The 21824-nt window shown below is 35.1% G+C and overlaps 1 protein-coding gene and 1 non-coding gene across 2 annotated transcripts in view; both read left to right on the top strand.

The window, feature by feature from the left end:
• CD96 (CD96 molecule) overlaps window positions 1-21513 on the top strand; it is a 33816-nt gene extending 12303 nt beyond the window's left edge. The window contains exons 5-16 of the mRNA XM_025163829.2: window positions 770-816; window positions 5652-5742; window positions 6248-6430; window positions 7828-7902; window positions 10980-11051; window positions 11299-11373; window positions 11711-11782; window positions 12120-12194; window positions 12529-12603; window positions 18141-18227; window positions 19751-19874; window positions 20712-21513. Of these exons, the coding sequence (XP_025019597.1) occupies window positions 770-816; window positions 5652-5742; window positions 6248-6430; window positions 7828-7902; window positions 10980-11051; window positions 11299-11373; window positions 11711-11782; window positions 12120-12194; window positions 12529-12603; window positions 18141-18227; window positions 19751-19874; window positions 20712-20820 (1085 nt within the window). The 3' untranslated portion in view covers window positions 20821-21513. The remainder of the gene's footprint in view (window positions 1-769; window positions 817-5651; window positions 5743-6247; window positions 6431-7827; window positions 7903-10979; window positions 11052-11298; window positions 11374-11710; window positions 11783-12119; window positions 12195-12528; window positions 12604-18140; window positions 18228-19750; window positions 19875-20711) is intronic.
• LOC112540145 (U2 spliceosomal RNA) lies at window positions 18984-19182 on the top strand. Its single transcript, XR_003084212.1, has one exon. It is a non-coding gene; the product is annotated as a U2 spliceosomal RNA (small nuclear RNA).
• Window positions 21514-21824: the final 311 nt, after the last annotated feature.

Here is a 21824-nt window from a genome sequence, read left to right on the forward strand (position 1 = left end):
CACACACAAGGGAATAGCACCATCAAACTACTGACCAATCACCTGCCTCCCCACAACATGGAAAGTCCTATCAGTCATCAAACCTGCCAAGCTACAGACTATATGGGTGTCAGGATCTATGCAAGCAACTATCAAAAGGCTATTAGAAAGTTATTAGAACATTTATAATGTTGACAAGCATGTGCTAATTAGCTAGTAAGTGCAAATGTAAGTTTAGGCAGGAATCATAACTTGTGTAGATGCTTGCTTGTTCCTGCCATAAAGGGAAAGAGGGTCAGCTCCAACAGATCCCAGGAACAACATCAGAGCTCTCTGTGCAGAAGAGTGCAGTGCTAGGAACAGCTAAAATACTGTGCAGAACCCTCAAACTCACAAGCCTCTGGTAGAGGACCTGAGATTGAGGAAGACACATAGCACCCATAGGGGTGAAAAGGGATGATATTAGTAAAAGTATAAATAATAAGAGGCTAGTCATTCAAGGCAATAATACAATAAGAACTGGAAACCACAGGGTGGACCGATCACAGATATTTTTGATATTTGCTAGTATAATGTATACTAAGCAGACAGGATATTGAGTTATTGAAAGAAATCCTGATATCACATACTCTTTAGATATGGATTTCATCTATGTTCTATTATTATGAACACAGATTGATATTTTCAACTATAAAATAAACCAATGTTTGTTGTATAGGTCATTGTGCTGAATTAGTTCCTGTCTGATTAATTGAAACATTTGTTTTTTGTTTTTGTTTTTGTGCGACAGCAAAACCAGAAATCTGCATTGTGCTCCACACAGATTCCATAGGAAAGGTGAGTTAATTCATGTAAATGTTTGTGCAATTCTATCATATCCCCAAAATTAGTTTTAAATGTTTTAAACTACTTTATAAACGAACTGAGCATTTTTCAAAACATCAAACCTTAGAACTACCCAATTATTAAATATTAAATTATTATTATTATTGCTGTTCTAGTTTCAGGAGAAAGTGTATCACACCCAATTTAGGTGTTCCCTCCTTAATATTGACAAAAGCTTTTGTACATTTTGCATAACAATAATTTTTACATATTTTTCTGAAACTTGTCCTCCGATTTCTCAAAAGTTTCCTCCATTGAAAACATCCTGTTTTTCTGTCTCAGGATGCTCTAGAACAGGGTTTCCAAAAATTTTTGCCATCACACCTCCCTTGTAACAATGTAGCTAAAAGGTTCTTCACACCTTCCCTGGACTCTGTCTGCGCCTCCCCAAAGGAGGTACACCTCACAATTTGGGAAATCCTGCTCTAGAATTTAATTATGGTGGTATTTTGGTATGAAACTTGATATTGTTGTTTTCCATTAAAAATCTCTCCCACTCTTTAGAAATTAATCCTTTATACCACCAGGCTTCCTGGTGAGTAAGAAGAGACTGCAAAAGGAATATAAGGCAAACCAGGTCCCAGCAAGTAAACTCACTGAATGAGGGAACAGGGATAACAACAAAGGTTTACCAGGAAAGTTGAAGTGAGGAGTTTAGAGTTATAAGTCCCTAACATGTTTTCCCACTAAGTCAAGAGTTTGTACTTGGCTGAAAAAGAACCAGGAAGAAATAAGAGTCCTTCTACTGACAGTGTCCTAAAAAGGAAAAATGAAAGTGAAAGGACAGAAGTCTATCATGGTGGTTGCAATGCTTGCATGTGTATGCTTCTCTTCCTATCTGAAAACAGCCTGTTTAAATGGCCACCTATATATTTGGTAAATTAATTCTTAGTTTGAGTAATAGTGGGTAAATACATGAGTTTAGAATTTATTTATTTATTTGCTTGCTTGCTTGCTTGCTAAGATAGACTTGTAGTGCTATTGGTAATCAGAATAATGTTATAAGAAGACTCTTGTAAGTTGTGTCCTATTCTTGATAGAGCTAGGTTGATAAGAACCATTTCTAATTTAGCTCTAAATTCTTCTTTGCAGAATTCTGAGCTAAGCATGTATTTAAAAAATCCCCAGAGTTAGCTATGCTCCAACACAGGGACTGACATTTTAAATGCTGCTTTGGTACCCAATGCAAGTTTGGGATTCACATACCATTATTCCTTTCTCTCTCTCCTGTTAACCATTGTTTTCATGAAGAACCTCAGAATCCATGAAGAAAAATGTAATTATTTACATAGTCAACAGGAATTAAAATGTGGTTCTATACTATGTAAAAGTAATGGAAATATTTTATGCTCTCATATCTATATTTTGTATCTTGGACATCTCAACCAAATATTACACAGATTTAGTGAGCATGTCTATTATAGCGACAGTTTCCTTGATATTCCATCTTTACCTAAGCAGTAACATTTTACTTCATAAACATCAAGAATGAGACTTGCTCTCTCTCAGCAAGAACAAAACCACATGTCAGACAGAACCCCAACAATGTTCTTCATTTCCTTCCTGTTATGAATTATCTGAATACTGGTATTTATGTGGCTTGGGTATGCATGCAACTCTGCAGGAAATAGTCAAGATGATTATGGGGCAGGTGGTCAGATTTAACATCTGCAAAAATTTGTCTCATTCAAACTAGTTGAATTTTTTTTCATGATTATGTATCTATTTATGCATGCAAGCCTTTACTTATATACTGTCTTCAATCATTACAAGAGGATAGGTTGTAATAAAACTTTTTAATGTTTCTTCTTCTTCTTCTTGATAGTCTATTATTATTTTTGTGCTTTGTGTTTTGTTTTTCTTTTTTGTTATTAATTAAAAAGTAATAAAAATTTATATAAAAAAACAAGAGAATGGGTTGTGGTGAATAGGGACATGAAGGTGGAGACTTCAGAAGGGACATGGAGGTGGAGGTAACCAGATGGATAGGGATGAACAGGAAAAGAATGAGCTTTTAAATATTCTAGCTGTCCAGATTTGTTGGGATTGCAAACTACTTTTCACTGATAAAAGCAAGCCCAAGACTTGGATACAAACAATTTGAAAATTACAGTAAAAGCCATTGTGCAATGGTTAAAAACAAAACAAAACCTCTTAAAGAAAACACTGAAAGCCTTAAAATAATAATAAAGCAGCTCAAAATCCCATAATGCAGGAAGCCCAGCTAGAACATAAAACAACAACAGTAATCACAGTACCACAAATTACCCAAAGGGGTGTGTCCATGAAATCACCTCAAAGGAGACTGTTGGGTTTTTTTTTTTAAGGACTTTATTAGCTTTTAAAAAGCAAAATAATAAAAACTAACAAGAACTAATAGTGAAGAAGAAGAGTAGACAGCAAGAAAGTTAGAAATAAAGAAATAAAACAAAAGTGGTAGAAAATAGAGAAGAAAAAGAGGAAAAAGGAAATACAAAAATAACTTCCAACTTCTTATACAACAAATATAAATGAATCATATAATAACCTCTTACTCTAAAATTACATCTTAACATACATATTTTATATAATCTATTAATTTAATCATCAAATCCATGAATCATACTTTTCATTTTTTTCCTGTTTCCTGCAAAAAGTCCAAAAGGAGTTTCCAATTGGCATTAAAGTTAATCAATGCTTTTTCCTCTAAGCAAAACTGTCAATTTTGCCATCTCAGTTAACTCCATCAACTTCACCATCCATTCTTCCATTGTAGGTAATGTTGAATCTTTTCAGCGTTGAGCATATATAAATCTAGCTGCAGTTATCATATATAGAAACGAAGGTCCATGAGCTTTTTCCAATTGTTTATCCATCAGTCCCAAAAGAAAAGTCTCTGGTTTTGACTGTATATTAACCTTCAAAATCTTCTGGATTAATATATGTATTTAAGTCCAAAATTTCATTTTCAGATTTTGTTTCAAATATATGTTGGAAATGTGAACAACAAGAAAGGACTTTTTACCATCTTTGGTGGGCATGTAATAAAGGAGACTGTTTCTTTATCAGAGGGATTAACCCAGGCCATCAAACTGAAGACAGGTGAAAGCAGAGACACCATTTTCTCCTGTATCCTATCTGTTTAAATCAGAGCCCTGCTTTGCCCAGCTCTCAGTGTAAAGCAAAAATAATAAATTGTGTTCCTTACTAACAAAAGAGCAATACCTTTTAATCCTAAATGAAGATTAATTGCTTGAAGTAAGGATTAGGTGGCAAGCCTGAATTTAGGTCCTATTTTTAATGCTTCCCATATACACATGGGAGAGAGATGCTCACAACATCCTTCCACAGCAGTGATTTTTTTTCCCTCAATAATTGCCTTCTTATGTGGTTACAAACCTTTAAGGAAAGAGCCTTGTTGACAGCAATGGAGTTTTTACTCAACTCTCTCTGTATGTAGAGGTAGTGATGATGATGGGGTAAAGATAAAACAAATACAATTTGAAAGACAAATATTGAATCTCCTTTCCTTGCAAGGGTGAGCCTATAAAAATGTACCATTAATTGTAAAATGGGAGGAAAAAACCTGTAGCCATTGGGTATATCCTAAATGTAACATGAGCTTTTAACTAGTTAAGGGAAAAATTTCCTGAAGGTAAGATCTGCACAACAGTGGTATAGCCTATCTAGGGAGATTATGAATTCTCCATTTCTGGAGGTTTTTAAGAAGAGGCAGGACAGCCACCTCTCATGGATACTTTAACTCAGGGTTCCTCAACCTTGGCAATTTTAAGAAGGGTAGACTTCAACTTCCAGAATTCTGGGAATTGAAGTCCACCTATCTTAAAGTTGCCAAGGTTGAGGAACCCTGCTTTAACTGGTTTTCTTGCACATTGCAAAGGCTAGGCCTGGATGATCAATGTGATGCCTTCCAACTCTGCAATTCTAAGATTCTATGAAATATATGTTGGACATAACCCCCTTTCGGGGACGCGGTGGCGCAGCGGCTTAATGACGCTGAAAGTTGCCGGCCAGAAATGGTCGACGCTTCAACGGTTCGAGTCCAGCCTTCGCGTTAAAACAGGGTGAGCTCCTGTTTCCTCCCCAGTTCCTGTCAACCCAACAGTTCAAAAACTTACGTGAGTAGATAAATGGGGACTCTCACTCCGGTGGGAGGAAAAATGCTGGCGGCGCCTTGCAAAAAAGGAGTTGGGCGCAGTTGCCGGTAAGCGTGAAAAACCGTGCGCACCCGAAAAGGACATGAAGCAACGGAAACCCCGCCTCCTGCGCTCGCCAGCTGGGCTCTGCCCTAGGAAGGAGGCTCTGGCAAACCACTTCCAAACAACAGTTGCCTTGAAAACTGCAAGGACTCGTCCAAGCAGTCACTGCAGGGTCAGCAATGACTGAGCGCAGACAAAAAAAAAACCCTTTCAGGTGTTACAAAAAAGTTTTACAATTCACAACATGAGTAGCAGTGAACCACTCTGTCCTCTGTGAAGTATGGGTCTAAGGTCATTTTCTAAGTTCCAACTTTCCCCATCATAGACAACTGTGCAACCCTATAGGAGGAAAGAGCTGCTAACCATTAGTCTTTAAACCAACAGTTGGACAGACTGTGCTTTGAATAAGAGACCATCTCTATTCTTAATTTAAGGAATGTCACACTGTTATTCTCCAAGGTAGTGTCAAATTCTAACCTTTTTATCCAGAAGCAGATATAGAATAAAGTATTTTAGCTTTAGGATAAATAGGAAAAGAATAACTTCAAATTCAAACTGCTGATTTGATTTCTTTTTATTTTCTCTTAGGCAAATTTTACATGTGTGATAAAGAAGGCATATCCAAAGCCACAACTTATATGGTACATGGGTGAAGAGATTCTGAATGAAAAATCTGAAGGTAATGCAAATTATTGTTCTACCTGGCATGACAAGTATAAAACAAGAGCACAACCACTAAATTTAGGTATCAAGTTCTTCAGGAATAGGACAGGGACCTGTAATCTTTCCATCTGGCATCTCTTTCAGCTAGCATGGTTATTGGGGAGGAATATGGTAATACAAAAACTTTTGAAAAGCTGCAGCTTCCATACTTCTCTTTTAGAATATATCTATTTTTTATCAAACCAATCTAAACTTCTGCTTTTTCTGATCACCTTCTTACTGTGATGTCTTTGGGGATTATAAATTTCCACACAATATTTGTAATCTTCGGATGCAATTGCTGAATACTACCTGCTTCTTAAGGTGTTTTATAAATAAAAATGATAAATATATTATTTTGGTTATTTAATTAAGCATTATACAGTTTGCTTTCATGAACATATTTAAATAGTTATAGCTATAGGAAGGAATGTAGGGGGAAAACTCATGTTCTTTTTACCATTTTTTTTTTCCTTCCAAAGGGTTCTTAATTGAAAATAAAGGTATAAAACGTATAGGAAGTTTATATGAGAGGAGATCATTCTTGTCAATATGGAATACAACTCATTCATCCATTAATCAGGCCTTCAGATGCATGTCTGTGTACCATTTCACTAGAAATGAAAGATGGAATATTTCATCTAAAGAAATAATTATTCCTCATGGTAAGTCACATTAGGAAATTAGGAGCCATTTATCATCCAAGTGGTATCTCATGCATATATGTTCAGTCAAACACACTTTTGACAATGCGAAATCTGCAGAAGCAAATATAAATACTTTCCTTCATAGAAAGCATAGTACAGTCTATGTTCATCCTACTATGGAAATTGTTGTATATTCAGCAGCTACACCGTTCTTTCTTCAGTTGTACTGGCAACTATGTGAAGTCTGAATTTTGAGGCAGATTTAGGTCTAGAGATCAACAGTTTACTGGAATATATTTTCCAGTCACCAGCAATCTCAGTCATGCACTTTAAGCAATTGCTCATGGATATTGTTTCTTCTCATCGCATTGCGCAGGATCTAAAGTTGGCATAGTCTCAATATGTGCTGTGTTCAATGAATGCAAATGCAGTTGAGGAATCCATCTGAACATGAGGAGACTTCAAGTCAGATAATCCAAAAACTCTTACCCAGGTTCCCCAACCTGTACATTTATAGATGGAAGTCTGAAGGGGAAGTAACTAAATAATTGGCTTGATTCACCTCTTCATGCAATCCAGGGGCTTATAAAACAGGTTCTCCCAATTGCATGGATAGCTGTAGATACATTATAGCTTCCTTCCAGGCCTCCAGCTGAATTCAAACAGGTTGGAAAGAAAGAGAAAAAGTGCTATTGTGTACTTTCTCTTTTCTAGCCTCTTTGAGCTTTCCATGAGTTCAACTGAATATCTGAACAGGTCTTTTTTCTGAATCTAGTGCATTGTAAATGTCCTTGTCCACCTGATGGGTTCCAGAAAAGGCAGAGGAAGTTAGCAGTTGTCCCATTGGACAATATTAAATAAAGACTGCCAAGATGGCTTCTACTCATAATTCAGTCTGACTTCAGATCAGGTTCCAGCTACAATTTACAATTTCTTTAATTGCTCCTCACTTACTTGTACACAGCTAAAAATAAATTTAACCAAGTGTAGTTGCTTTAACTATGATGTCTCAAATTTTGGGCATTGATCAAATAGTACCGGCTACCAATTTAAATTTATACACACACATGCGTGTGTGCGTGTGTGTGTAATAATTTTAATTTTCTCCTAGTAAGTTACAATACTTTGGATGTTCCCCTAAAAGCCATCCTGCTTCTCTGATTTTGATTGCCATAATTTAAAATTTTCATAGTATTTCTGGGTTTCCTTGAATTTTAAAGTAATTCTACATGGTTTCAATTCTCTTTTCACTTTTACTATCTTATCTATCAGTGGGAACACTACATCTATAATGAAAACCCATGATTTGTGATATTTTATTAGTTAGTATACCAAGAATCATATCAGCCTGTTGATTATCATGATGCTGTCCTTAAGGATTACCCACTCTCTTAACTAGTTATTATTTTAAATAGAATTTCAGACTACATCATTGGCATATTCAGAATTCATTAATCACATTACTGCAATTTCAGATTCCCCCACAGAAAGTAAGTATCTGTTTATTGGTATCTATGAAATATTATCTGTGCTTTAAAGACTTGGCAAAGTAATGGTATAAACATCAACGCCAAAATAAAATAGTGTTATGAAAAGTATTCCATCAGCTACAACTATTGTAAGTTACTTTTATTTTAAAAAATAGAAAGTAAAAGTTGCAATACCTTCATTAGAGAAAACTGCAGACAATATCAATATATCTGTCTCATATCTGTGAGGCATACAAAACATAGGCACACATAGGACTACTTGTATCAATAAAAATGCTGATGTAAAATCCTGTGTGTGTCATTGTTTTTGCAGTTCAAAGATGTTTCCAAACGTATGGCTTCTTATATGCAATAAAAAGTAACTTTATAGTTGTTCTGTCTTTCCTTCCTTAATAGATATTGTAGATATTTGTGGGAAGAAAAGGGGTCAGAAAATGGGAAAGGTACACTTTTTGTGATCAAGTCGGGCTGAGTACTCAATAAAAAATGTGTCTGGAACTATTGCAAGCATCAGATAAGTTGATTTATAGCATTTTTTAAAGCTCTGAATGAGCGATTTCATCCACTGTATTTCAAGCCATGGTTATTTTAATCAGACTACACTTTTTTAAGTCTTGGAAGTATCTGTGGTATCAGATTCTCCTTCAGAAAGTAAGTCCATACTAAGTAGTATGCTTGTTATACGTCCACAATAAAACTTCAGTCATACACCAATCTTGTTATCTGAACACTTATTCAGTTCATTTATTCATTTATCCTTAGTATGCTTCAGGGAAAAGTATCAAGCCATCTATGCTGTTTATGGGGAAAGCTTCCAAAAACGCATAAAGAATGGGGCAAATTTTATCCTCCATTCTTATATTGCTTTTTATAAATCAGCAATAAAAAATATGCAGTCGTTAATGGTTGCATCAAGTTCTATTGTCTTTCAACATTTCAAAAGAAAGCATAACTTGTTTTGTCTTTGTAGTCTTTTTCCCCCTTCTAGACAAGTTATGGATTTAGCTAGCCCATTTCTTTTCCAAATTTTCTCATATTCCTATTTGCATCAAAGAATAGAATAGAATAGAATAGAATAGAATAGAATAGAATAGAATAGAATAGAATAGAATAGAATAGAATAGAATAGAATAGAATAGAATAGAATAGAATATTTTGCAAGCCTGGAGCGATTTGAGATGAAACTTAAAATATTCCTCAGATCTGTCTTTCCTGGGAGCCATTGTGCACATGCGAAATTACATTAAGAACTGCCATGGTCCAGATGGATACATAGTCAGCTGTTTGCTGAGCATTTGGTTATGTTGGCTTAAACTTTCTGTAGGGCAAACACTGCATTTCATAACAATGGGATTTAATGCAGTGCACAAAGGAGACCAAACAGCTGCTGCTGCTGTTATTATTACTATCCTTCAGCTCCTTGTGACTTGTTTCCTTATATTATATGTAGTGCTAGGTAAGCTTACCTTATAGCTGTATTTTTGAAGCACCCTAATTAATCTTCATTAGAAAATGATAATGGACAGCAGGAAGATTCAAAATATACTTTTAGCTATCGATATTAAAGTAAGATCGATAGAATCTTAATATTTCTATTTTATCTAGATTTATACCACATTTTCCTGATCCCGCATTTGCAGAAATGTTATATGCGTACACAGAAATGTATTTCCTTATTTAGTTCAATGATTGGCACAGCTCAGCATGAATATAAATTATTATTATTATTATTATTATTATTATTAATTATTATTATTTGCACTGTTTCTATGCAATATCTGTGCTTATTGAATAAGGCAACTTTCCCTCACTTAACTGCCTCCGGATATGTTGTATTTCTATTTCCAGAATCTGAGATTCATCATGCGTTGATGTGAGACTGATGAGCCCAGTGTCACAGTACCACAATGCAAGCCGCACCCCTTTTATACATACATTACAATATTGCACACTTGCCCCAAATAGGTATAGTTTGAGACACAGTATTGTGACACAACGCTTTTGTCACTCCAATCAACACTGTTGGTTGTAATTTCTACATATCTTATAGTTATGTAGTTCAACATTTCTGGAGGAAATAAGTTGGGGGAAGGCTCGGGTATGACATTAAATTTGTTTAAGTGTTTTGCATTCATATTACATCCATGTGCTCTGGATTATGGTCATGACTTAAATCTCCTATTGGTTTCACACGATTTTGTTATTCTTGCTGTGTCACAAATCTCTTACCAAAATGAACAAGGCAGTGGTATTCCTCTACTTTTTGCTTTTTGCTTTAAAAGTTCTTCATTCAACTTTATTAGTGATAATTCAAGAAGTAGCTATTTCATGCTTAATTTCTATAGGAAAATTTTTTTATGTGTATAGTACTAGAAGTTACTTAGATGCTGAATGTTAATTACTGTCTGTCTTTTCCTCCCAGATTTACAGCCAATGTCAAAGAGCTAATTTCTAAAATCCAAGGAGATACCAAAAATGAGATCTATTCCCACATAAAAGTATGAAATGTGGATTCAAGATTAAAAAGCATCTCCTTTACTTTTAATTTGTCCTGGCTTGAACATCAGGCAATGTTGTGCAATATTGTACAAAAAGATGGTACTTTCCCACCCAGTTCCAGATAACATTCCTGGGTGGGGACAAAAACACAGTGGGATATTTATCAAAAGCATTTTTATTCTCAGGATTTAAATTGCTTCAGTTTATAATTTTAAACAAGCTCCCTTAATGTGTTTTATTTCACAATGCATTTAGAGACAAATTCTGTGCCGGAAAACCCTAGCATTCTACTGAAAATTTGCAAAGTAATATCACTATTAGGATCATCAGTTAATCTACAGTACCACAAAAGGAGCTATAAGCATTTTTTTGTTTGATTAATTGATTGATTAGATTGGATTTGGTGAGAACCATATAGATTTCAAATCCAGTGAAATGTAGTGGCTTAACTGTATCAAGAAGTAGAAAACTTAGCTTTATATACGTAATTTCATACCACCTCTCCTGGTGGCATCTAGTTAATGAAGTGCTGAATCATCACATTGAAAAGGAATTTAAAGACGATTTGTCTTCTACAGAACCCTTGCATTCTACTAAAACCCTGCAAAGTAATACTACTAAGTTATTCAGTGACTCCACAGTACCACAAAGTAAGTCATAAACACTTTCTAAATTATTGTATTTGGTGTGGGAAAGTAAAACCATACAGATTTCAATCTGATAAATAATTGTGGCTGAATAATGTGAAGTTGACACTTGTGTTTTCTTTGTAGTATTGAATTTGTATGAACCATATGAAGTCTGCATTTTAGTTTTATCCCTCTTAGTGGCATTAGCCAATAACGTGTTGAATCATCACATTGAACAAGGAATTTAAAGACAATTTGTCTTCTACAGAATCCTTGCATTCTGCCAGAACCCTGCAAAGTGGTACTACTACTAAGTTCTTCCGTGACTCCACAGTACCACAAAGTAAGTTATAAACACTTTCTAGATTATTTGCATTTGGTGTGGGAAAGGTAGAACCATACTTATTTCAAATCCAAGGAGTAATTATGGTTTAGCTACATAAAGAAGTAGAAATATCAGCTTTATATAATTTCATATAGGAAAGTTATTCTTATTAGGAAAACCTTTCCAGATAATGTGAAGTGTTAGATATGTTCTTTAGTGTTCCCTTTATAGTATTGAATTTGTATTATCCAAATGAAGTCTGCATTTTAGTTTTACCCCTCCTGGTGGCATCTAGTTAATGAAGTACTGAATCATCACATTGAAAAGGAATTTAAAGACAATTTGTCTTCTACAGAACCCTTGCATTTTACTAAAACTCTGCAAAGTAATACTACTAAGTTCTTCCGTGACTCTACAATACCACAAAGTAAGTTATAAACACTTTCTGGATTATTTGCATTCGGTGTGGGAAAGGTAAAACCATACTTATTTCAAATCCAAGGAGTAATCATGGTTGAGCTACATAAAGAAGTAGAAATATCAGCTTTATATAATTTAATACAGGAAAGTTATTCTTATTAGGAGAACTTTTCCAGATAATGTGAAGTGTTAGATATGTTCTTTAGTGTTCCCTCTATAGTATTCAATTTGTATTATCCAAATGAAGTCTGCATTTTAGTTTTACCTCTGCTGGTGGCATCTGCTAACAAAGTGTTGAATTATCACACTGAACAAGGAATTTAAAGACAATTTGTCTTCTACAGAATCCTTGCATTCTCCCAGAACCCTGCAAAGTGGTACTACTACTAAGTTCATCCGTGACTCCACAGCACCACAAAGTAAATTATAAACACTTTCTAAATTATTTGTATTTGGTCTGAGGAAGGTAGAACCATACTTATTTGAAATCCAAAGAATAATCATGGTTGAGCTACATAAAGAAGTAGAAATATCAGCTTTATATAATTTAATATAGGAAAGTTATTAGGAAAACCTTTCCAAATAATGTGAGTGTTAGATTTGTTCCTTTATAGTATTCTCTTTATAGTATTGAATTTGTATTATCCAAATGAAGTCTGCACTTCAGTTTTACCTCTTCTGGTGGCATCTAGCCAATGAAGCATTGAATTTCCACATTTAACAAGGAACTTAAAGACAATTTGCCTTTTACAGAACCATCGTATTCTACTAAAACTCTGCAAAGTGACACCATTACTAAGTTCCTCGGTGACTCCACAGTACCACAAGGTAAGTTGTAAATACTATTTAAATTCATTTGATTTGGTGAGGAGAAGATATGTCCATACAGATCTGAAAGGTAGTGAAAGGTAGTGGCTTAGCTTCCTAAAAAATTAGAAAAATCGACTTTACTCCTTTGCCTATACTTTCAAAGTGGGAGATGAGGATTTTTTAAATTATCACTTTAATGAAGCAACTGATTGTTTATTACACATAATATCATATAGGAGAATTATTATGAGAACTTTTTCAGAGAAAGTGGAGATTTCTGTTTGCCTATTTTTGGCTGGGAACTTATGAACTTGCCTAGCACTTTCATTTCCAAGATCTGAAAATAGTTAATGTAACTGTTAGAGCTCTGATATAACTAGCAACAATTAATAGAATCTGGTTCACTTGTTACTATATCACAAATTAGAGACTGATTTACATGAAGTAAATAAGTTTAAATGAAAAAATATTTAAAATTTAAGAAGTCAGAAAAATATAATTAAGTTGATCCAACAAAAACAAGTTTTAGAAGTCAAACTGAATTAATTTAAGGCTGATTTAAATGATAAACATGCTAAAATGGCATCTAAACTAGGACAGCAGGATAAACAGATTAAACAAATGCCTATAGAACACCAAGATTTATCTTCAGAGCAGAGAATTCAAAGGTCACAAAATAAGAAGTTAGAGGCAAGATTACAAATAGTAGAAATAGAATTGTGCAGACACAGTTTAAAGATCAAAGGAATACCAGAATATTTTGGAAGAAATTATTTGGAAATAGAAGTGGAACATCTACTTAAACAATAACTTGATCTAGACAAATCTGAACCATTAGAAATTCAAAAAAATCTATAGAATAAACTCATAACGTGTAGAAAAACTTACCATGTAATGTACTCATCAAATTTACATATTTAAAAAGAAAGGATGAGCATTGCAATCAAAAAGCTCTGACATCCCTTTAAAGCTTGAAGATACAATAATAGAGATTTTATTAGATGTCCCTCCAGACATATTTAGAAAGTGAAGATATGCATTTTTTGACATCTTGTCTCCAAGCAAAAAAGATCAAATACAAGTGGACTACTCTGCTTCGTGTGAAGGTTTTTACGGATAGCAGCAAAACTTTTCTAAACTCAACAGAGGATCCTACTAAATGCTTGAGCTATTAACAGCAATAGAACAAGCCAAAAATGATCCAGAACAGAAAGAAGATCAAAGCCTGGATCAAACAGCAGCTTTCTTTTCATCAATTTAATTGATAATTAACATCATGGATCGAATCAAAATATTATCAACAAATATATTAATGGACTGAATAGTCCATTTAAAGGAAATATATATATATTTGAAATTAACAAAGGAAAATGCCAATATTATTTGTCTTCAAGAGACATGTATTTAAAAAGACATAGGTAATTTGCTATGATGGAAATATTTTGTGGCCTCTAGTGGACAGAAAATGAAATGGAGTACTTATGGTGGAATTTGTAAAAACAGATTCAGAATGGAGATTCTGATTATTATGATTTCAGACCAAACAAGAGAGTATTATAACTGCATCAATTTAAGATCCAAATGATGACAAAACAAAATGTTATGAAAAAGTTTTCCAATTACTTCTTAAAATTGCAGAGGGAGACATTTTGATTCTTGGAGATATGAATGAGTTTATTTTTATTTATTTTATTTATTTATTGGATTTCTCCACCGCCCGTCTCCCCCACAATAGGGGACTCTGGGCGGCTTACAAAGACATTAAAACTATAAATATATATAAAATGCATAATATATATAGAATTAAAACAATACTAAAAAAGAACAATCCAAGAAGATGGAACATTGGGCCAGGGACAGCTGGCCACTATGGGGCTAGCCATCTCTCTGCTTGAGATATTCCCTCCCCGCCCCAGGCCAAGTGACAGAGCCAGGTCTTCAAGGTCCTTCGGAAGGCCAGGAGTGAGGGGGCCAATCACACCTCCGGGGGCAGAATGTTCCAAATAGCAGGGGCTACCACAGAGAAGGCCCGCCTTCTGGACCCCACTAGATGGAGTTCTTTTACTGAGGTGGTCCGAAGCATGCCCTCTCTGTGTAAACAGGTAGGACGGGTTGAAGTCATAGGGGAGAGGTGGTCCCTTTGGTAGCCTGGCCCCATGCCATGTAGGGCTTTAAAGGTAATAACCAACACCTTGAATTGGACCCAGAAGCAAACTGGTTCCCAATGCAGCTCGCGGAGCAATGGTGTTACATGGGCCCTTCTCGGGGCTCCAAAAATAGCCCGCGCGGCTGCATTCTGGACTAGCTGTAGCTTCTGGATCTTCTTCAAGGGTAGCCCCATGTAGAGCGCATTGCAGTAGTCTATCTGGGAGATAACAAGGGCATGAGTGACTGTTCAAAGGGCATCCCGATCCAGGAATTATTCTATACACACACACATACATATACATATACACACTGAAATCTTGGTAAATCTGGTTTATATAAAAAAAAAATTCTGGTAAACTTCCCCAAAATGTTCTACACTATATGTCATTACTTTCTCTCTCAGTTGCTTGAAGACATACATTTCCTTTATGTCCATTCATAAACCTTACCCAAGGTAGTTTGTTGTTGACTAAACTTATAGACATAGAAGTTCCAGCACTTACTTATGCAGTTCATAACCCAGGAATTGTACAATGGCACAGAAGAACTTCTGGCTCAAAATGCCAATATTATTTGTCTTCGAGAGACATGTATTTAAAAAGACAAAGGTAATTTGCTATAATGGAATGGTCTGTTATTCCTGCAAAAAGATGTTAAACTCAAGTGCCAATCTGAGTTAAAAGAGCTTCTTCCAACTTCTGATATTTTTGATTCAGAGTATGGGATTCCAGTAAAGTGTTTATAAGGGGATTATTCATTTCTTTGGCATCATTTAGAAAGTGATATTAAAACAAAAGGATGTATTGTTGAATGAATTGAAGCAATTAAAATGAGTCATAAAATGAAATAAATGAGCAGTCTGATGCTAAATCAACTATATTTAATGGAAGTAAATGAGACAGAAATATTTTGAGAAAGGTAAAAAAAACTTGACAAATTTTTAGCCTAACAACTGAGAAAAGAAAGAAATAATTTGGGATGGAAATAGGTATCACCACAGTTGATGAAACAATTTGTTAAATGTTATTCTCAACTATATGAAAAAGAGACACCAAGTCTAGAGAAGATTAAAAGGTATTTAGCTACAACACAGATTATGAAATCTACAAACCAACGAAAGGAAGCTCTCAATAAGTCAATCATAGAAGATGAAACAAAAGAAGCAATACAGAAATTGAAATTAAATAAATCCCCAGGACCAGATAGTTTTTCTGCAATATATTGTAAGATTTTTAAAGAAATTCTGATGAAACTATTAACCCAGGTAATGAATGAAACAGAACAATATCAAGTATTTTGTCTCTTTAATATACAAAAAGGGGAATGATTCACAGTTATACTTGCAAAGATGTTGCGGCCTTCTCACTGATCTAATTCATGCTGTATACACTAGATTTGTTTCAAAGAGATGTATAAGAAACAATATCAGATTGGTCTTCAACGTTATTGATAATATTAATCAGAAAAATAAGAAAGAGGCTATACATGTTCTTGATGTAGAGAAAGCTTTTGATAATTTGGAATGGGTTTTTCTATTCATGCTTTGGAGAAAATGAATTGCAGCTTGAATTTTTTCAAATGGATACAAAGTGTCTATAACAAGAGGCCAAAAATAATTGTAAATGAATTTTTATCACAAAAGTATATTATAATGAAAGGCACAAGACAAAGTAGTCCTGTCTCTCCCTTTTTATTTTTATTGGCAATATAACCATTGGGATATAAGATACATCATAAAAATAAAATTTCAGGAATGAAATTGGCAAAGCAGGAACACAAATTAAAATTATATGTTGATGATGTTGTACTTACAGTTCCCCACTCAATGGATCCTTTAGAGTCAATAATGGAACATATACAGCAATATGGTTAAATATCAGGATATTAGATTAACAAGAACAATACAAATGATTACATGGAATTTACTTGAAGGAGAAAAGCAACATTTACAACAAATAGCAGGATTTGGTATCCCTATTAAACTGATGGACTGGCTATATCTAATCTCACATCATATTATCACACCAGTTTATTTATTTATTAAATTTACATAGTTGTTGAACTTGGATTACAGATTGGACAGTACCAGTCTAATACAGCTGGGTTTCCTCATTTGAAGGAGAAAGATTGCATAAATATGTTTGCTTGGATATCAACAGAAGTGTCCAGGAACAACCAAGGAACAAAGAGTTTGTTGTTCTTGTCAGTTTATAGAAAGTTGATGCTTGATTTGTATAACAACAACAGCAGCAGTGGGAATTATCCGTCCTTGGTTTGCCACAGCAGCAGGGGAAAACTCATGTGGCCTAGAGACAAAACTCCCTCCCTATTCTTTCCAGTGCTAAATCTTTGCCAGCTGTGGCATACAGCTATTTTTCCTAAAGTAATCTGATTTTTATCGTTGCTAAGAAAAATTCTTACTGGAAAAAGTATAAGCAGTGACCTAAGGTTTCGTGTCTGCTGCCCACAATTACAGTTCTCTTAATGTGATCATTTCCCATGTCTAACATCTTTAAAGGGCTGCTGCCTGTGTTGGCTGTAGAGCCTTGCTTGATTTAGAAGCTATGAAAAAGTATTCCCTGGGGCAAGTCATTCTGTTTTCACGTGCACAACACACACAAATAGAATCAGACAAACTAGTATTGATTGTTCATTCTCAAACTGCTTCTGACATACGTTTCTGCATCTTAGATGTATAGGATGTAGCTCTAGGTCAGGACAGATAATTTAGAATAGCCAGTTACAGGGGGAGGGAGGGAGGGAGGGAGGGAGAGAGAGAGAGGTAGAGAGAGAGAGAGAGAGAGAGAGAGAATGAGCATGGGAATCTGCCGAGAGTCATGAAGGCTATTTCAATCAATAATCAAAAACATATTTTATGCAACCCAAAAATGATACAGTGCTACTGCACCTTATCAATCATGATTGACTTGGGAAGGCTAAGCAGGACTGGTTCTGGATAAAAGACCACAGAACCAGTTTCTTCCAAAAATTCTTGCAAATCCTTTGGGTATTATTGCCAAGAAAACAACATGGACCTATCCATGAAGTCACCTAAGGCTAGGTTGAACTTGAAGAAGATGTTGCCTTCTACTGTTGATCTGGATAGCTGCCTTTTCAGATTTCCAAGTGAAAATACCAGGAAACTGAGGATACATGGAATACAAGATATCACTGGCCACAGTATGATTTCATTGCTGTAAGGAAGGAAGCTTCTCTTAAAATACCAAACATTTTGCTGCACCAGTGCTGTTAAGAAAATAGATATGCATGGGAAATGCAGCTAATAATAATAATAATAATAATAATAATAATAATAATAATAATAATAGCAGATCATTCTTTTATGTTACTATAATATTAGTAAAATGGCTGAAATCATACAGAACATATGCTTGTCTGTTTTTAAGGAAACCTGTCCACCAGAAGAGTGACTGAACTAACCACACTGAGTAGCCCTATTAATTCATATACTGTAAAGAACGGCCTTTATACCAGTAAGTTATTGCTTCAATTATAAAGGAGTCTCCATGCAAGAGTTTCATTTTACCCTAATCTAGAAATTATTACAGAGGGGGGAGGAGGAGGAGGAGGAGGAGGATTGAGGCAAAAAGGTTGATGCAGCTGGTTTTGGCAAGATTGCTCTGGAGGGAGGGGGTTGAGGGAAAGGAAGTATATTAATCAATTTCCCCACAATTTCTAAATCATAATCAGGACTGAAGAGATTTATTTTGTAGGAGCTCTGACATATATTTGTTCTGCCTGTACCTGCCACTAAAGAATGAAGTTCTGCAGAATGTGGTTGCCCATATTCTGAATAGAGGTAGTTGCAAGAATTTATGGTTGCTGGGGAGGGATGGTGTTAGTGCTTGTTAGGGTCACTGCAAGATGTGAGCTTTGCTTATATAGCAGTATAGAGTTTGGACACTTTCATGCCTGGAAATTGATTTCACTTCTAAGCCAATGTTTCAATTCTTGAGAAGGGGGGAAGATAGATGGGTGGTACTTCCAGAAATTATTTCAAAAGCTGCATGAATAACATACAGGTAGTCCTTATTTAGCAACTGCCTCGTTTAGCGACCATTCGCAGTTACTATGGTGATGAAAAAGTAACTTTGTGACCAATCCTCGCATTTATGACCTTTGCAGGTCTGTAAAGCCAAGGAAAGCTGAAGTAAGATCAAAAGCACAGTCATGGTTTCACTTAGCAACCATTTAACAACCAAGTTGCCAGTCCCAGCTGTGGTCACTAGATCGCTTCTCAGCCTTTTGGCTAAGATCAAGTGTAGTATCTGTTCTTATCAGTTTAATATCTGATATGTCCTGTATTTGAGGACTATATATTAAATGGATTTTTGGAGCCAATTGTGATCACTAGGACTACCTGTATAGATTTATGCTCAACTTAGGATGAAGGCAAACTTTTAGTGCCTTTTTGTTTCTAAATCATCTCTGTGTCAATATGCCAGTCCAACTGCTGCTTGAACTGCATATGTTAATGAATACAGTATTTTATAGTGATTAAAATACTTGCCCTGATAAATGCCATCCAGTGCCACACACCACTGCAAAACTGTGAACAAAAGTAGGCAGAAATCTTAATATCTTATGTCTTCTACTGTTGAAGTAGCATAAGCCACAATACATTATTGTAGGAGATATGAGCTGCAATAGGATAACAAGTTGGAAAATATGTCATGTGCTATACTAGTAAGCTAGAAATTAACAGTACCAAGATAAGGCATTCATTTAAAACTCTGCATTACACAATTATTCCCACAAGTCAGCCCAACAGATACATAGCTGTAGCCAACACCTTGGGCCTGTCTCGCAGCATCTGCCACCTAAGGTGGCTACTGAATCCTGTCTAATGTTGACTCTTTCCTCTATGATCAGATTTGTTTGCATGTGACTGTCAGAAACAAAAATCCACTCTTAATTTGACAGTGTAGAAAGGATAACTGTTCAAAGCTTGCTTATAATTTGAGTTATAATAATTTTGATACTGTGCTGTCTCCAGGTTCTACAACTGTTCCAAAACATATTACATTTCCCTGGTCAGGAATTGTAGCATTTCTGCTTCTCTCCTGCACCCTCTTAATCATTTTTGGGATCAGAAAATGGTGTCAGCACCAAAGAGAAATGTAAGTACAGTATATGCTCCTCCACCCTCCACCCCCACCCCCAGTATTTCTACTTTAATTTTGTGTATGATTGTGAAATCAATCCCATACAAAGCAGTGAGATTAACTGCAACTGGATCTCTTTAGAATGAACATAAATCAACAGGCTTTTTTACATTAAAAAAAAAAGTTATCAATAAGACATAACAAATAATTACTATGACGACAAAATGTGCTAGTGATTGCGCACTAAAAAACCTACATACATTTTAGTGATTAAAATAAATTAGAGAAAAATAAAAAAAACACAAAAATAAGGTCCATGTAATATCAATATATTATGAGCTTGAGATTAAACATTATTAAAATCTAGACCTTATAGAGCATATTACACCATCTTCTCATGTTTAGAGAATCACATATCTCCTGTACAATATCTGAAAAATATTGAAGTCAGGCAACTGAACCCACCATTACTATAACACTTTATTCTTTGTTGACCTCCATGATTTAATTCTCTATTTATTAGAGAATTAATAAATTCTCTATCATTCTCTATCAGAAATCAGCCTGTTTGGTTTATGCATTGATTTGGTATTACTCAAAAGAACAAGAGGTCCGAATCCTGAAAGAAGTACAAGTATTTTAGCAATCTTACTGATTTTAATAATTCAGCTTTCACTGAGGAGTACATATGGTCCCTACCTCAGTGTAAATTAGTGGCAGGGTGGACCTATTTTTATGCAGAATTATATTTTTGTGATGTTAATTTGCTTTTTAATTATATCTAACTATTCTACTTGTTTATTGGGTACGTTCATTTGCTGCACATTTTAAACAGGATTATTTTCATTGTAGTATGAATAGACCTCCATCTTTCAAGCCACCTCCTCCACCAGTTAAGTATACCTCCATCCAAGTCTATAATGAGAGTTACTCATCCTGTGATAAATTAGAAAATCTGTAGTTGGCCTGAAAATCTATAATGATCTAACATAAAAATGGCATGCTTACTGTACGGCTTTTACAATAAATGGCAAGCATTCACTGGCAGTGACGCACATTCCCATTTGGACTGCTTACTCTTGGATTGTGCTGAAGTATATGGCATTTAGCACATTTACTAACACAGATTACCTTTTGTAATTGGTACATCATGAAATCAAACATATGGCGAGTGACAGGTATTGAGCCTCACCTGGGGAACAATGAATGTACATCCAATATACAAATGTAATATGTTTGTTTGATTGATTGTTCAAAAGACTACGAAGGCATGATTAATGTGTATGATATTCACTAATAATCTCAATTATATGTTTCTTTCCATTTTATACCCATATTTTTGCTAGACTGGAGATGCTCCCAAGGGCCACCTGTATTTCAGACAGTAGTCTAAAAATGAGAAATCCACATGACTGTGCATGAATGGGAAGAATCAATAATAAATTAGGCACAAATTTGTTTTGTGGAGTTCAAAGGACTTCATTAGGGAATTTATTTCCACTAGTTGTATGTACAAATATACTGATTTACATTAAGCTCAAAATGAAAGATACGATTAAAACTCCAATAGAATATATGTAGCTCAGGGTTGAACTGTGGAACCCTTGGTGCTCTCTGAGCTTGGTTGTTTGCTTGCAGATGTTTCACTACGCAACTAGGTAACATCATCAGTGTGAGTAAGTGTGGGGTTTGCTCCCTGTTTATATATGGTAGCTTGCCCTGTCAATATTGGTGGAGATGTGGTTTTCTGCTGGGTAATTCCTTGATTAGGATATTGTTGCCTGACCACTCAACTGCAGTACAACCACACAAGCTATGAAAAGGATAACACTACCATACATCAAAAACATCTCAGAAACAACCAACAGACTATTACAATCACACGGTATTAATGTAGCACACAAACCAACAAAATCACTCCAAAATATCTTAAGCAAACCAAAAGACTCAGTAGCCCAAGAAGAA

The sequence above is a fragment of the Python bivittatus genome, unplaced genomic scaffold (assembly GCF_059951505.1).
Source record: "Python bivittatus isolate LINGU-HERP-01145 unplaced genomic scaffold, Pbiv_v1 ctg000350_np1212, whole genome shotgun sequence".
Classification (NCBI taxonomy): domain Eukaryota; kingdom Metazoa; phylum Chordata; class Lepidosauria; order Squamata; family Pythonidae; genus Python; species Python bivittatus.